The sequence below is a fragment of the Lacerta agilis genome, chromosome 3 (genome assembly GCF_009819535.1).
Source record: "Lacerta agilis isolate rLacAgi1 chromosome 3, rLacAgi1.pri, whole genome shotgun sequence".
Taxonomy (NCBI): Eukaryota; Metazoa; Chordata; class Lepidosauria; order Squamata; family Lacertidae; genus Lacerta; species Lacerta agilis.
The window spans coordinates 34,490,112-34,506,038 of record NC_046314.1 but is presented as its reverse complement, the minus strand read 5'-3'; the positions used below and the strand labels follow the sequence as shown (position 1 = coordinate 34,506,038).

Here is a 15,927-nt window from a genome sequence, read left to right as displayed (position 1 = left end):
AATACTGATCTTCCACTGTGGCCCAAAGCAGAAGAATTATAATTTGCATAGAACCCAGATTGAACAAGCCATGGCTTTCCTACCTGAGGGCCAGGTAATCCATCCTTTCCATTTATGCCCTAGGGGAAAAAATAATAATGATCTTTCTATTACAAAAGACTTTTGGTCTCTTATAAGCTATACATATCTTGTATATGACTGGCATGTGAGTGAGAAGGGAGAGATAATGAGGGGTGAATGTGGTTGATTAAAACAACAGCAGAAGTTTGAATAAAGCAGCTTTGAGGCAAAATGGCACTTAAACAACATCTTAGGTTAGACTATGGAATATTGAGGGCTCCACATTCTTTGTCTCTCACACATGAGGCAGTTGAGGTATGGAAGAGGGAGAAGAAGTCTGAGTACAGTGAGAAGGGAGAAACACTGAAAAGGAAAAAAAGTGGCTGTTTTAAACAATGGAAGAAGTTTGAATAACACGGGGATGGAGACACACTGCAAGGAAAATGGTGGTTTTGGACTACAACTCCCATCATCCCTAGCTAGCAGGACCAATGGTCAGGAATGATGAGAACTGTAGTTCAAAAACAGCTGGAAACCCAAGTTTGGGAAATTCTGTACTAGTATGTAGTATGCTGAATTACTTACTGGTATTCCAGCTGGCCCTTCTGGTCCAGGAAAGCCAATATCTCCAACAGGGCCCCTTTCACCCTAAAGGTAACAAAATAACAACACATTTCTGACAATTGAAGAAAACAAGAATGCCAGTACTGCAAGGAAGCACTCAAAGGTACGTGCACTTACTGGTTCACCAGGGATCCCTGGTGGTCCTGGAGCACCATGCTTTCCCTGTGGAAATTAAGAAAAATAAGATTACAGGTATTAAGAATAAGGAAAGGAACATTGGCTGTGAATGTTCTTACCAGCTGAGGTGAATAAGATACCCAATATGCCAAATTATATCTACCAACAACCATGGGAGACACGTGATAAATGTTTGGGCCACCAAAGCTTGAGACAGATGGCAAATACGGCCTCCCACCCACTATGATGTCACTGGTCCTCTCAGGGACTTGGATGTCATTTTATTTTTGAGAAAGAGGAGAAAAAATGAGACACTAGAAAAGGTGTTGTGCTAATCCAAGAAGGAATAAAGAAAGAATAATAATAAAAGAACATTGAAGAAGAAAAACAGAAGAAAAAGTGCTGTCCTGTGTGGGCAAACACCTAGGGCCCCAAGACTTGTGCTTGATATATCCAGCATATTGGATGTCTTATCACTCTGGCTGAGAACAGCTGCTACACTGTAAGATTGTTACTATTTCCTATTTTATATAAGAATATCCAAGACCAACTCAAATGTGCAGAAAAATCATGTGGTACAATCATCCCAAAACTGACTGTATCCCTTTAGCAAGCAGGTACATAATCACATGTATGGATAGCTGTACTATCAAGAAAGAACTCCATGAAAGGTTAGCAATTCAGGGAGAAACCTAAGTAAGACCCTTTATCCTTGACAGCTGTCAATGTATGGGAAGTTTACTCCAAAGGTGTTCAACAGCCTGAGAGGCCACAGAAGCAACAAGATGCAGATGTTGAAAGCAACAAGCTGATGATTTGAGCAGAGGAATTCTACAATAGAGAGAGTTCCAAAACAATACAGTTCTTAGAGAAAGCAGAGAGAGAGAGAGAGAGAGAGAGAGGACATGCCAATTGGAGAAGTACCGGTAAGTCTGGTCACAGGCCAAAGGCAGAAGACAGTGGACTTAGTGAAGTGATCTGCATGGCGGAAGTCAACAAGGAACACGACAGGGAAGTTGTCAAGTGCAAATGGGTAGCACCTATCTTTGTATTAATGGGACTTGATTATTAAAAAGCATAACAAGGTTGATGTGAGCATCCTTGTCATAATGCTTAACAATATTTCTACTATGGAGCAAGACCTTGGACATATCCACTGGGAAACCCATAGGGAATGAACATTTGTTTTTAACCTAAGGGTCTGCATCTTGAATGTCTGAGGCAGTGTATAAATTTAATCTTAACCATTAATCTAGCTACACGGAGTAGATAAATTACCTTATTTTTTCAGGATATTTAACTATTTTAGAGAGGTTGCCAAAACTAAACTATTTAGTATCTTTTGTTCTTCACTAGACAGTGAACTAAATGGGTTCACAAAAGCACTTAATGAAAATTGTATAAACTACTGCCTGCCTTTTTTTTTTAAAAAAAAATCATGATACACTTTCATAATTAAAAAGCAATTCCTGAACTGGATGGGAGCTCTTCCAAGAGTAATAAGTTAATCTGCATAAAATTACTTCATTATCTTAAAGCCTCAATGCCTCTTTTTTCAACAGGCTGCAGGTTTTTTTTTTGTTTTTTTGTTTAAATAACAAACCATATATATTTCCTATTGGACCATGAATAGGCAAATCAAAACATCAATGAATTTACTTTTATCTACACCAAAGCTTTTTGAGGGCTTCTAAAAGAATTTCTACAGGAGGGGTGGGGAACCTCAAGCCTGGGGGCCAAATGCAGCACCTCTAGGCCTCTCTATTCAGTTCTTGGGACTCTCCCCCAGGCCACACACTCAAGTGCTTTTGCCTGACTCTGCAGGATATTTTGCCTGTCTGGAATGTGTCCTTGACTGGGTTCAGGATATAAGAGATGGTGTCGGTGTAGAAACCTCTGGTTTTTATATGTCTAGAATGTAGCCTACAAACGTAAGTAACCTATTGCTCCATCCACTTTAGCCTATGACCCCAACTACCACTGGCAAGCAGCCCCTGAATGTTTGCCCCTAAGGGAATGCAGCCCTTGGGTCCCTACCCCAGTTCTAGAGACTTAGGTTTCAACTACACATTGTAGCCACTGTGTGGCCAGTGCTAAAAACCACAGCTGCCAGTGCTGCCAGTGATCTGCTCCCCTGCATTGGTATGACCTGTGACATAGAGAAGAGCTGAGGTTTAATTGATGTGAGAACGAAAAGTGGTGATGGGTGCAGGTGATGGAGGCAGGGACTTGAGGAACAATGGCAGAGAGGAGTAACAAAGAAAGAAGGGCTCTTAGGAAGGAAATGGATCAAGGGAAAGAAGGATAAAGGTCACAGAACGTTAATATCTGTCAGGTCTGCCTGGCAGTTACTCACGAGTAACCAAGCATGAGTCCCAACTGTCTTTTAACAATTTATTGGTGCAGACTATTTACAGTGTAGAGAAACAGAAAAACATGACCATCCAAGTCACTAGCAGAATCTGGGAGTGCCGGTTTCTGGCTGTGACCCCAACAAAGGAATTTTGGCATCCCCGGGCGCCTCCTCCACGTCTCCTTTTGACCCCCCTATGCAACTGGGGCGACGGAAGTGGCGTGCTCCCCTCTAAACGCATGTCGCGGGAAGCGCTGGGGCTCTCAGCAACATCCTCAAGCTGCTGCCTCTTCGGACTGCTGGTTCCCTGCCCTTCCCCACCAGAGGAGGAGTCGCTTTGCCCACTGGGAGATGTATCGCTGCTGAGGAGGTGTCGGGGCTCTCTGTACATCAGCAAGACCTCTTGCAGGGCCGAGGGCAGTTCCCTAACAATATCCTAAAGTGTCTAATTATATGTTATACACAGATACATATAATGAAAGGCTGATGGTTGCTTTGGAGCTTTGAGAGTGGGATTTGAAGTGGGAAAGTATTGGGTTGATCATGATGCTTAACCCTTTCCCCATATACTATATCTTTTCACCAAATTTTCCGACACACCACTCTCTCCCCACCAGGATTCCAAACACACGTGGAACTTTACAGTGAGAAAGGGGGAGTGACTTGGGGAGCAAATTTTAGTGGAAAAGCAGTTGCACTCCAATTGTTGAGGTGAAATGTCATAAAGCGGGCTTGAGAATTTGGCTTGTTTGCAAATCATTAATCATAGTTCCTGATTCACATGTAACTGGGAGGCATAGTCAATTGTGGCCTTGTTTCACCACTTGTGCAAAAAGAAGAGCAAAGTGTAAGCACAAGGACTGTGTGTTTGTGCATATCCTGGTTTATTAAACATGCAAATGCAGCCATTATTTCCCAACAAAGGAGGCCTCTGTTTGCACCAATTCATACATGCCGCTTTCTAGTAAACTTTATTACCTATTCCATGTACAATTAACATTATTTCTCTTAATATTAAGACAGCATCTTTAGGACTATACTTACAGGTACTCCTGGAACTCCTGGAGGACCTGCTGGTCCGCGGTCTCCCTAAGAAATTAAAAATTAAAATAAAATAAAGATCTGATTTCAAGGCCAAATACTTGATCAAATGTGTGAGAGACTATGGGAGGCAAGAAGGCATAATGAGTTTCAAGAGTACTAGGAAAAATAATCCCAGTAAACACTCACCCAGTTTGCATGTAACACAAAGCCAAACCACAGCTTAGCATGAACACGTGAACATGTAGATTCCCAGAGAGGAGACTGTGGTCACTGCACTCTCATCTCACTTTGGCCATCCTGCTGCCAATCTATGCAGGGTTAAGCCATGCGTTGGCTTTGTTTGTCATCCAAACACAGACCCATAGTTGACTTGCTCCAGAGTCCAGACAAACCATAAGCTGTTTGTTTGGCTTAGCATTACATGTGAACTGAGACAGATTTGTAGCCTCTGATTTCCCCCCCCCCCCCATGGAAGTACAAATGAAACACACACGCAAACAATAATTTAAAGCTCAAAGATGTTATGCTTTTTGTGTGTGGAGACTATTAAATTTGATTTAATTAAAACAAAAGCTCAAGGACACCTAGCTCTGTGACCTTTACTTGTCCCTTTCTTCTCAACAGCGATCAGTGTCAATCACGAATGCATGAAAACACGTAGTGAAAAGAAACAGGTCAGGTTTAATTATTTAAATCCTACCTTTTCTCCAGGAAGTCCCTCTAATCCTGGCAGTCCCATTGGACCCGGTTCTCCCTTGTAAAGAAAAAGAAAAAGAAGAAGAAGATTATTGCTGAAAAGTTCTACATCCTCAGTAAATAAAGTTAAGCATCCAATTTCAGAGTATTTCACAAGCTGCTAACCACGCTGTTTACTCGGAGGTGGCAATTTTTACCCTATTGAGTGTTCTAATGACTTGAGAATAAAAATTGCTCCCAGATTCGGATTGTGCTTATTTCCTGAATAAACATTTCAGTTTTGATTAAAAGTCCTAGTCAGGGATGGATGAATCATTTGATGAGTATGCTTCATCAAGGTCAGCTCTTAAACCTGATTTTGATCCAGTGACAGAAAGCTACTTCTCACAGAGGCTGCAAATCAGTGTTTGGCCAGTACTACTACAGGTAGAGGCTCCAAGGAGTAAATGCTTTTCCATACAAATAATTTCCTGTCAAGGAAAAGAGCTCTAGCCTTCTTCTTTTTGTATGTAATATTCATTTATGAAAGCCCTCCCCTGCATCCTGAAAAATGCTTGTTTACCACCTCAGTGAGTGCTAAGCCTCTGAGGGTATATGCTGCCAGCTGGGAAAATGGATAACACATTTATTTTAAGAACCCTGTGAGTATATCCCTCAGTAAAAAGTATGGTTTTCGAAGGCAGGCAGCAACCTTTTGGGAGGTTCACATACTTGCCAAGTTCGAAAGTACAGGTGTTGAAAAGGAAAGAAATTCCTACCCCCCAAACAAAGGGAAACTTGAATGAGAACCTTAACTGAATCCTGCAGCTGGAATAACTAGGGAAGAACCTGCTGACCTTTCACTGGGAATGGAAAACTCTGTTTTAGGTACGGTAAGTACCCCTGCCTGTGCATCAGACATCCTTCCTATTTCTTATTTCTACCAAATAAGCAGTGCTACATTCTTAAATCACCAATGTTACTAGATAGAAGTTTTGGGGTGTACCATGGTACCCCGTGTTACGTACGCGATCTGTTCCGGGTCATGCCACGTAACCCGGGCGTACGTAACGTCAACAAACGAAAAAAGAAAAAACCCGGAAGTTCGCGGGTTTTTGCGCTTCTACGCAAAGTGCGCAGAACGCTTCAGCGCGCTCCGTGGAGGACTTCCGGGTCGCAGAGGTGCGTAACTCGAACGTAAGCAACATGAGGTATGACTGTATACTTAACGTTGCTATGGTTCCAAGCTACAGGTGTAAAATATAACCCGAGTTGCAACAAGGTTAAGCAGCATTAGGTTAAAAAAAGCAAAACAAAACAAAACAAAAAACACCACAATAAAGAGGATCATGTATCCACCAGCCCCCAGCTCTATTCAATTTTCTCACATAATACCTCTCAACAAGTGGTAATTAAAAATATTGTTTCATTCTGTAAACAAATTTAAGCCTCACTGTACCAAAAGGAAATAGGTAGCAGAGTTTTAATACTAATAGTTTTTTTCTTCTGAATTAGAAAATGAATCTGAAATTAGGCAGGTTGGGGGGGAAATTAGTGAACACCCATCCTATCAGATATCTAAGATTCATTTAAACCAGTTACGTACCACTGCTCCGGTGTCACCTTTTGGGCCCTGAAAGACAAAGAAAGATGGCACAAAATATATTATTTATTTATTTATTATATATTATTTATTTATTGTATTATGTTTGTATCTTTCCTTTCCTCCACGCTGGGACTCAAGGTCCACAGGTAGTCTCCACCCTAGGCATTGACCAGACGGAAACCTGAGAATACCTGGAGCTGACCCTGCTGCTCCAAAATACAAAGAGAAACCATGCTATAACTAGTAAAATGAATTATCCCCATTTCCTTATATCAGGCTTGTTGTTCAAAAGAAAGAAGCATGTGTGCAATTTCTGAAATGTACCGTGTTTCTCCTAAAATAAGACACGGTCTTATATTTTTTTTCGCTCAACAAAACACAGTATGGCTTATTTTCAGGGGATGTCTTATTTTAACCGTGTCACATCGGTACGCTGCATAGCCACGCCTCTCCAGGCTGTTTTAATGGGAGGTACCACGTCACTATGGCTTATTTTCGGGGTATGGCTTATTTTGGGGGAACGGCTTATATTTCGCAAATGCATAGAAATCCTGCTATGGCTTATTTTATGGCTATGTCTTATTTTAGGAGAAACAGGGCAGTTTTGGGCTTCGATCTTGTGCACACCTACATGGGAGCAAGTCCGGTTGAATTCAGCGGGACTTATTTCTGAGGAGATATGCATAGGTCTGCACTGAGACAATATATTCATATTGGACTATAGTAATGCAATACTTACAGGTGCCCCAGGTGGACCAGCGTATGTGGGAACGTGGGCACCCCCCTACAGTGGGAGAAACACTGCATTTGAATCCATGCAAAGTGACTATAACTGCAGAATACTAGACCACAGACCATAAAATACCTGTAGTTTATATAGGCTGCTCATGCCATTTCCTTCATTGTACGGCACACCCTGAAAAAGTGAAGAAAAGAAAGTACAACAAACTAATCTCTAACGAAGCACAAACTCAAACACATACACACACAAAATTCCAGCTGGTGTAGCAACATGAAAACAGTGCCTTTCCTATGGAGGTTTAGGCCACAATAAATCAGTTACACTGCTTCAAGTCTGAGGAATCAGAGAGGTACAGCAATTTTCTGCAAAAATATCCTTAGGACCCCCAGCTATTGGCAGTATCATATATTTCACTTACGGGTGGTCCGGGAGGTCCAGGCTTTCCAGGAATACCCTCGTTTCCCTGAAGCGCAATAAAAAACAACCCACCATGAATGTCTCTTTTGAACTTATGTACAAGTAAGGTAAGCAACAACCATAATTAATAGTAACTTCCCCCAAAAAAGGTACTTTCAAACATAGATGTTAGTTGCCTTGTACTTAAAATTCAAGTTTGCATATAAATCAGAATACCTGGTGCCTATATATGCAATGTGAGTTGCCACAGCTAAAGGACATAAAATGCCTTCCATTCCTTTCCTTGCAGAGTTTCATCAGGGACAGAGTTCACAATAACAGCCCTTAGTGAATGCTACAAGATACTATATGACTGCTCCTTGGCAGAACACAGAATTTAGCTGACAGCTTTTTATAAAGCGTAATAAGACTGGGGAAGGATGAGAATACCCTGCTGAAGATAATATTTTAATTTATATATATATAAAAATAACCACCATCAATTCATGCTGACAAAATTGTCTTTGGAGCATATCAAAGAAAAACAGGCGGCTAATTGTTGTTGTTTTCCTGCAGCAAGTTGCACTGATGTTGATTTATCTTTAATATAGAACACACTGCTGTGGATGAGCATTCTGTTGTGAAGCTCAGTTTTCCGTTGCCTTGAACTTCAATTCCTTAACACAAAGCTGAGAACCGCAGATGGGCTGTGGGAGGTCCCAGGAGTGCTGTTGATGCTGAAATCTTCAGAGAACTCTAAAGTTAAGATTCTTGTAAGCCCATCTGTGTTTTAAAACCCTAAAAAAGGGGGGTGTCATGGTGTTGATTTCCTCCCTAAGTGCATACACTCAAGCCACACTCAAATCACTACCTGGCTAAATCTGTGCCTTTAACTAGATGAAATCAGAATACAATACATATTTATGTGCAATGTGACTGATATGTCTTACTGAAACCTTCACTCTTGGCATTTCAAGAAACTTCAATCTAAACAAAATTAAAGACTGTACAGATATTGTTTTCATTAAACAGCCTACGAGAAAAAAGAAGTTCAGTAAACTAACAACAAAATGGTTTGAGGCGTGTAAATATAGTATGTAAAGGGATAACATACCTTTTCACCTTTTGTCCCTGGTGAGCCTGGGTGTCCAGGTCTTCCGACAGCCCCCTGAAAAACATTTATTTACTTTTTATTATTCATTTATTTCATAAAATGTATACACTGCTTGATTGTAAAATACCTCAAATCCATTGACAAAAAGATAAAACCACAGAATCAACGAAAACTCACAAGATACAAAATTTTAAATACTAAAACAGGTTTAAATGACCTCAAATTTCTAAACAAGAATGCTTTCACCAGGTGCCAAAAAGAGTCCAGTGAAGGCAACTGCTTGATTTCAATAGGCAGGGATCTATAAAATGAGGTGTGTGTGTGTGTGTGTGTGTGTGTGTGTTCAGCAAGTTGTAATTTTTGAAGGTCATGTTACATGGATTCACTTTTTTTTTTTGCCCAAGATTATACTTCTATATCCTGCTGATGAGCCTCTGGTGGGTGAAAGCTATGCTTCTGATTACACCCTCTGCCCTGCAGTAAGCTATCTACAACCATCTGATATTGACCCCTTCTGAAACCACTGTTGATGCTCAAATGACAACTCCAATGTTGAAATGTTGTTCATTGCACTGGTTGTATCCAGTGCAGCTGAAATGCAACGGTGCTCATGCAAAGGGAGTATTTCTCCTCTAACACCAGACTAGCATATCAAAGCCCCCCCCCCTGTGGATCAAGGCACACCACTCATGAAATCTGCCTCCACCCGATTTTCCCCACCCCGCTGCAGCCTCCCATCCCACATCTCAGGCTCCCCTTCAGGGCTTTTAAGGTTTTTTGAGGCATACTGGAAACTGCACTAGGGAGAAGCTCTGGGAATTCACCTTACTCAAGCATCATTGTGCTGGTTTGAATACAACTCAATGAAGGAAAGGAAAGTGATAACAATTACAACCAGCCTGTATAATGCATGACTCACTAAGCTAAATAGGGCCCATCAGCTATGAATTGTAGCCTGCCAAGTGACTGACAGCCCTATCTTCATTGTCTGAAACAGGAAGCCTATATAGGAGGTTTAGCAAGCCCTTGGTGATAACTGCAACTCTCTTATGCAGGGGTCCCCAAACTAAGTCCCGCGGGCTGGATATGGCCCGAGCGAGCCAATTATCTGGCCCACGACGACCCTCCACCTGCTCTTACCAGTGCGGCACAGCGCAGCTGCCCATCTCAGGGTCGGTGCGGCACCAGAACGCGCAAGCGCCATTTCCGGCGCACTTCCAGGTCTGTGGAGGCCCATGTGCACGTGCACAAGCTATTTCTGGCGCCACGCCGGAAGTGTGCCAGAAAAAGTGAGTGCGCGTGCTCCACCGCCCTCCAGCCCGCCGTGTGATCAGCACTGGAGGAACTGGCCCGAGGCCGGGTATGTTTGCTGACCCCTGCTCTTATGTCTTTACCCTCCTCTTCTCACCCATTCAAGAGCAAAAGAGAGAGGTAGAGAGATGGAGAAAGTTCATATTTAGATGGTTGTTGCAGTCGAACATTTCTTACAGATGCAACCATAAACTATTCCTGATATAAAAACAATGGATTGAACAAACACAGCTCACCATATCTGGACAAAACAACACACTGAAGCTTCCAATCTCTACCCCTCATGAATGAAGGACAGAAGAGGAGGAGGAAGAGCAGGAGATACTGCAGGAATCACTCGTGCTCACAGCAAACCATGGTTTCTTGTTACATTTCAAACAGGCCCATCATTTGACTTATTTCACATATTCAATTCGTATATTTACAATAAATATAATGGGGTGGGGTGGGGAGGATCAATTCATAAAGCAGGGGTTCTTCGCAACATAAGGTTAAGTTTTAACATGTGAGTTTTCAGGACAGCATTGTTTTATGGTTACTGTTGTACAAAACCATTAGGTCCGCTGAAGACAAAATTGTGGCCTTAATCAGAAAAAGCAGCAGCAGGTTGGGGGAGGAATAGCAACAAAAATCAGCTTGAATATCACTTATCAACTATGTCTATGGGACTAGAAACTCACAAAAGGTTACCCGTCCTCTTAAATGCTAAGGCATTCTGCACAAAGAAATGTCTTAATTTGGTGGAGGTCATGCATATAAATGGTATTTATGCATATCTACTTGTCCCAGACTATGAATGGAAATGCACATTTGAATCTACAGCCAATCTGGAAACAACGCAGTGTGGGCAGAGGATACCAGTGTTCTGATGTGTATCCAGTTTATGTCTGTGTTTCTAATCCAGCAAATGATATGCATGGAAGTCTGCTTTCGCATGAGGATCTCCTTATCTGCTTTGGAGTATAAGAGTTTAAATTGGATTAACAAGCTCTCTAAAGCTTTTAGCCCAGCTCTGGTTTATATAACTAAGAAATACTGGCCCTGGGTTCTTCCACCAAGCACTCTTGCTACACAACAGTCTTGACTGTAGTTACTTTTAGGAGATATTCGGATTGAACAATTAAAGTTGTGCAGCCAAGCTGTACACCCCTCACCTCGGGCAACCCCCCAGACTTTTTGAGATGAGGAAAGTGCATTGGAACTCAATAAATAGCCTATGTTGCCTATTCTCCCCCACAAAGGTTTGTGAAAACAAATCAGGATGGATGCTCAATACACAGGTCATCTGGAAGTGTCCTTTCACTAAATTTAGAACAATCCCTCCCCGTTAAAGCCTGATCAACAGGTGTAGCATGCTGGGGTCAGTGAGTTCATTGATAAGGATGGCACACAGACTTACTGAAGGTCCAGAAGGCCCTGCTACGCCAGGAAGTCCTGGAATACCTTGAAGACCCTGAAATGAATAAAAATAATAGATGATAGACATACATATTTCCATATTTGTGAAAATATGGAATCACTGGCCTTTCCCCCCTAAAATATGTACATCCTTGCAAATAACATTCTTGTTGTTAAACAGCATATTCTGTTTAATTCACTGGGATTATTTGGAATAGTTAACAGTGCTATCCTGCACATGTCTACTCAAACCCCATTGATTTCACTGGGATATTCTCCCAGGCAAGTGTGTTTCAGATTACAGTCTAAATCTGTATAGTAGGGAGAGCTTTCTTTTTATACAAAATACAAGGATCGTGCCACTGCATCACAAGTCTCCTCTCCATTTCTCATTAAATTGTTTTCATTCTGAAGGCTCTTCTTTTAAATGCTGATACGGTATACTACATAATGTTGGCATTATTGTGATGACCTATTAAGTCACACAATAAATACATTTGATTAGTCCTACATTTGCTTAGATTGTTGTTGTTTTTCCTTTCCTGGACATCAACAGCTTCCCCACCTGCCAATAATTGTTGAAGTATCTCTCTGTTACCTAACTGTTACTGTTACTGTAACTAGAGTTTTGATTTATTTTGACATTAGTGCTTTTTTTAATAAAGAAGAAAGTAATAAAGTATGGGTCTGGGGCACAACATGTAATCACCTAGTATCTATTTCTCTTTGACTCAGTGAACAGGGATCTGTTTTATGTTTTGGAAATTTATTTATTTAAGAATACTTATATCCTATTTTATAGCCCCACAAGAGGCTCTCTCAAAGTGGTTTACTTAACTATCTACTAGTATGGCACATTTATTAGCATGGATTTAAACAGCTACACTTGGCTTCACCACAGAGGGTGATAACTAAACTGTTCCATACAACTTCTACACTTTGCCTCACAAACAATAGGAAGTGTCAAGACAGACAAACTAGTTTGACAGTGTTTCCCTCTTTGAAATTTTAGTTCTATGAGGTGCAGCTGGGGATCTGTAACAGAGAATTACAGTTGTACCTTGTAAATTGAACGGAATCTGTTCCAGAAGTCCCTTTGACTTCCAAAGCATTTGAAAACCAAAGTGTGGAAACTGTGGAAGTCCCGTCGGAAATTTGGGTTCCAAAGAACATTCGCAAACCAGAACACCCACTTCCGGTTTTGTGGCATTCAGGAGCCAAAGCTACCAAGGCATTCAGGATCCAAGGTATGACCGTACTCAAACAACAATTCACAATATTCTTTGGGGGAAGGCTGGACATTTCAGGTGTTATATATATTAACCACATATAAACACAGGGCAATTTTATTGTTCCTTTTATCCTGTTCACCACCATGATAGTCCCCCCCAAAAAAATGTGGTATAAAGATTCTTCAAATAAATAATGAAATCAATTTAAGCTTGTAATGCAATTATGCCCTGTATGCAGGATGCAGGATGGATTATTTCTGCAGGATGCTTTTTAGGAGCAGTATCCAATGAAGTCTGGTTGTTAACCAGATGGTTGGTGATTTGAACCCACCCAGGGATGGCTGCGGGCAAGATTCTGGTAGGACCAGATGACCCTCAGGGTACCTTCCAACTCTTCCATTCTAAGATTCCTTTCTATGAACTTATGTTTGTGCAATGGAACCTCCCCTCTTTTTCCTCTCCTCACACACCACCTAGGGAGCAGATTTGGGAAGGGTGTGGAGAGAGAAGAGAGGGAAGGGAAGTTCTGTTGTGCAAATGGAAATCCTTTCACTAACAAAACTACTTTGTTGTAAAGCGACCTTTGCCTATACAGTATATGTACTTGTACCTTGCATGTCTACGACAGGGATGCGGAACCTGTGTATGTCCAAATGTTCCTAGGCTACAAATCCCATCACCCCTGACCACTGGCTGAGCAGCATTTGTTTGGAGCTTGTACATGGTTCCCACATGCTGTGTTTGTGCATGACAGTAAAAAGAAAAGCAGAAGCTATGTGTGCGCCACCAGATTTTGGCACACCGGCTAACATTCTGTTTCAGCAACAACAAAGCATAAGAACTAGTGCAAACCATACCAATTGCTCTAATGTAAAAAGGACATTAATGTAAAAAGGGATGCGGGTGGTGCTGTGGTCTAAACCACAGAGCCTAGGGCTTGCCGATCAGAAGGTCGGCGGTTCGAATCCCCGAGACAGGGCGAGCTCCCGTTGCTCGGTCCCTGCTCCTGCCAACCTAGCAGTTCAAAAGCACGTCAAAGTGCAAGTAGATAAATAGGTACCGCTCCGGCGGGAAGGTAAACGGCATTTCCGTGCGCTGCTCTGGTTTGCAAGAAGCAGCTTAGTCATGCTGGCCACATGACCCGGAAGCTGTATGCCAGCTCCCTCAGCCAATAAAGCGAGATGAGCGCCGCAACCCCAGAGTCGTTGGCGACTGGACCTAATGGTCAGGGGTCCCTTTACCTTTAAAAAGGACATATTATATTATCCTGGATGACAATAAGCCCCAAAATAAGAACAAAAGGCTAAGAGAAAGAAGGTGAAATAAGGCAAAAATAGGTTGAGAGACAGACTACAATAGAGGCTACATTTTAGGATATCTCTCACCTGTTAAAAAGAAACTGCCAGTGAAGTTTGTCCAAAGTTCTGTGAAACCCTATAGATTACAACATTGGCTTGAAGTACAACCCCACTTTGTTGTTCCTGAAACTTTGTACCTTTCAGACCCACTAATGAAATCACTGTTGGCAGTGTAATCTTCTGAAAGTAGCATTAATTTACCCACTTACAGTGCACTAACCTAGAGCTACTGCTAAAATGTAAGAGCCACTGAAAAGTGCCGGATCGCCTAAGGAGCTGATGAACTGCACAGCAGTAGGACTCTAGCTTAGTAACTGAACGAATCAGTATGGCACCCCACTGAACCAATAAAAAGTTTTGCCCAGAATAAACTTGCTCTGGAGTCTCTTAAAATACTAAATGCCAATTGCAAACTGGCCTTTTTATTATTACTTGCTCAGTTGCCTATTGGTTCTCAGCAGTAATGTATTGTTAAGAGTTGCTTGAAGTCATGTCTCTGGAATTACCTGCTGCATTTGCTGTGCGGAAAGGATTCAACAAACACACCATAACAAAGCTGTGCCCCTTTCTGCAGCTGGCCTATTTGTCCTTAAAACACAGAGCCATTGTCAAATCTGCCTTTTTTACTATATTAATAGTACCAAGGTCATATTTTTACATGCGGCAGTACAAGGAAATCTGTTTCTCAAATCCAAATGCATCCAGCTCATTGGCTGAACACCACCCGCTGATGCTCATGTATTCAATGAGCAGCACAGAAACTCATATTTGAGCAAAACCACCTATGCTCAAATGACAGAGGAAAAAGATGAGGATATTTAATGAAATCTACAAGCCCTGTGCTCTGACTCCAACCGAATTAAATGAAATCACATCCCTGCCTAACCTTCGCAAAACAGTAGCAGGTAGTGAACACCACAAAACACATAGGGGCCTCTTCTGGTCCCTAACCTCTTGCCCTGGCAATTTCTGCAGTGCTCAGACATTGTACACAGTAGGCTAAAAGTGCAAACCCTGAATAACCCTGATTCATAGCCTCACAGAGGGATTCTTACTGATGTCAGTTGTGCACAGGTGGTGAGCATGGCTCAAGTGGTTAGAGCGTGGTGCTGGCAATGGCAAGGTTGCAGGTTCGATCCCCATAAGGGGCAGCTGCATATTCTTGCATTGCAGGGGGTTTGGACAAGATGATCCTCAGGGTCCCTTCCAACTCTATGATTCTATGAGATTGCTGGGGCAAGTGTTGCCATCCAGGGGGAGGCACTGACCAAGTGCATTCTCAGAAGCCCCTTCAATGATTTGGTGCCCATGGCTCTTCACAGCTGAGTAAAGGAAACACAATTACGATTGCAACAGGAGTTTTTACCTCATCACCTTTTTCTCCAGGCAGCCCAGGAAATCCACGTTCACCTTTGTTTCCCTAGAAACAAAGAGCTGGGTGTCATTGCAGGGTCTGGTTATAAAAACAACCTTACCCAACAAACCCCCCTCAAGGCATTTGGAAACAAAGGAACAACACTGAGATGATAGTGCACACCCTGGTCCTGGTATCAGCATGACTTGAGTTCACTGAGAAATTTAGCCATAGATGTAAGGCTGATATACAGTCTGACCTAGAAGTAAGTCCCATTGAACTCAGACTTACTTTTGAGTACACTTCCATAAGACTGTGCTGTTAGTACCAAATAACAGAGTAACAAGAAGTCAAAATATTTACATGAATGAATGAAGCAGATGAGCTTGTAAAATTATTGACATAGATATGATAGTTTCATACATTGTTATTCCTGCATCCAGTGCTAATTTTCTAGAAAATGGTGCTGCTGGTACCATGAAGTTTTTACAGTAGTGTCACACTTTTTAACCAAAAAAAGAGAGGTGCTGGTATTCACTGCAA

At 41.9% G+C, this 15,927-nt stretch overlaps 1 protein-coding gene across 1 annotated transcript in view; it reads right to left on the bottom strand.

The window, feature by feature from the left end:
• COL19A1 (collagen type XIX alpha 1 chain) overlaps positions 1-15,927 on the bottom strand; it is a 177,188-nt gene that overhangs the window by 13,505 nt on the left and 147,756 nt on the right. Inside the window, exons 31-42 of the mRNA XM_033143221.1 lie at positions 15,397-15,450; positions 11,442-11,495; positions 8,732-8,785; positions 7,640-7,684; positions 7,345-7,395; positions 7,219-7,263; positions 6,480-6,506; positions 4,899-4,952; positions 4,199-4,243; positions 802-846; positions 646-708; positions 84-119 (exon numbers count right to left, since the gene is read on the bottom strand). Coding sequence (XP_032999112.1) covers positions 84-119; positions 646-708; positions 802-846; positions 4,199-4,243; positions 4,899-4,952; positions 6,480-6,506; positions 7,219-7,263; positions 7,345-7,395; positions 7,640-7,684; positions 8,732-8,785; positions 11,442-11,495; positions 15,397-15,450 — 573 coding nt within the window. The remainder of the gene's footprint in view (positions 1-83; positions 120-645; positions 709-801; positions 847-4,198; positions 4,244-4,898; positions 4,953-6,479; positions 6,507-7,218; positions 7,264-7,344; positions 7,396-7,639; positions 7,685-8,731; positions 8,786-11,441; positions 11,496-15,396; positions 15,451-15,927) is intronic.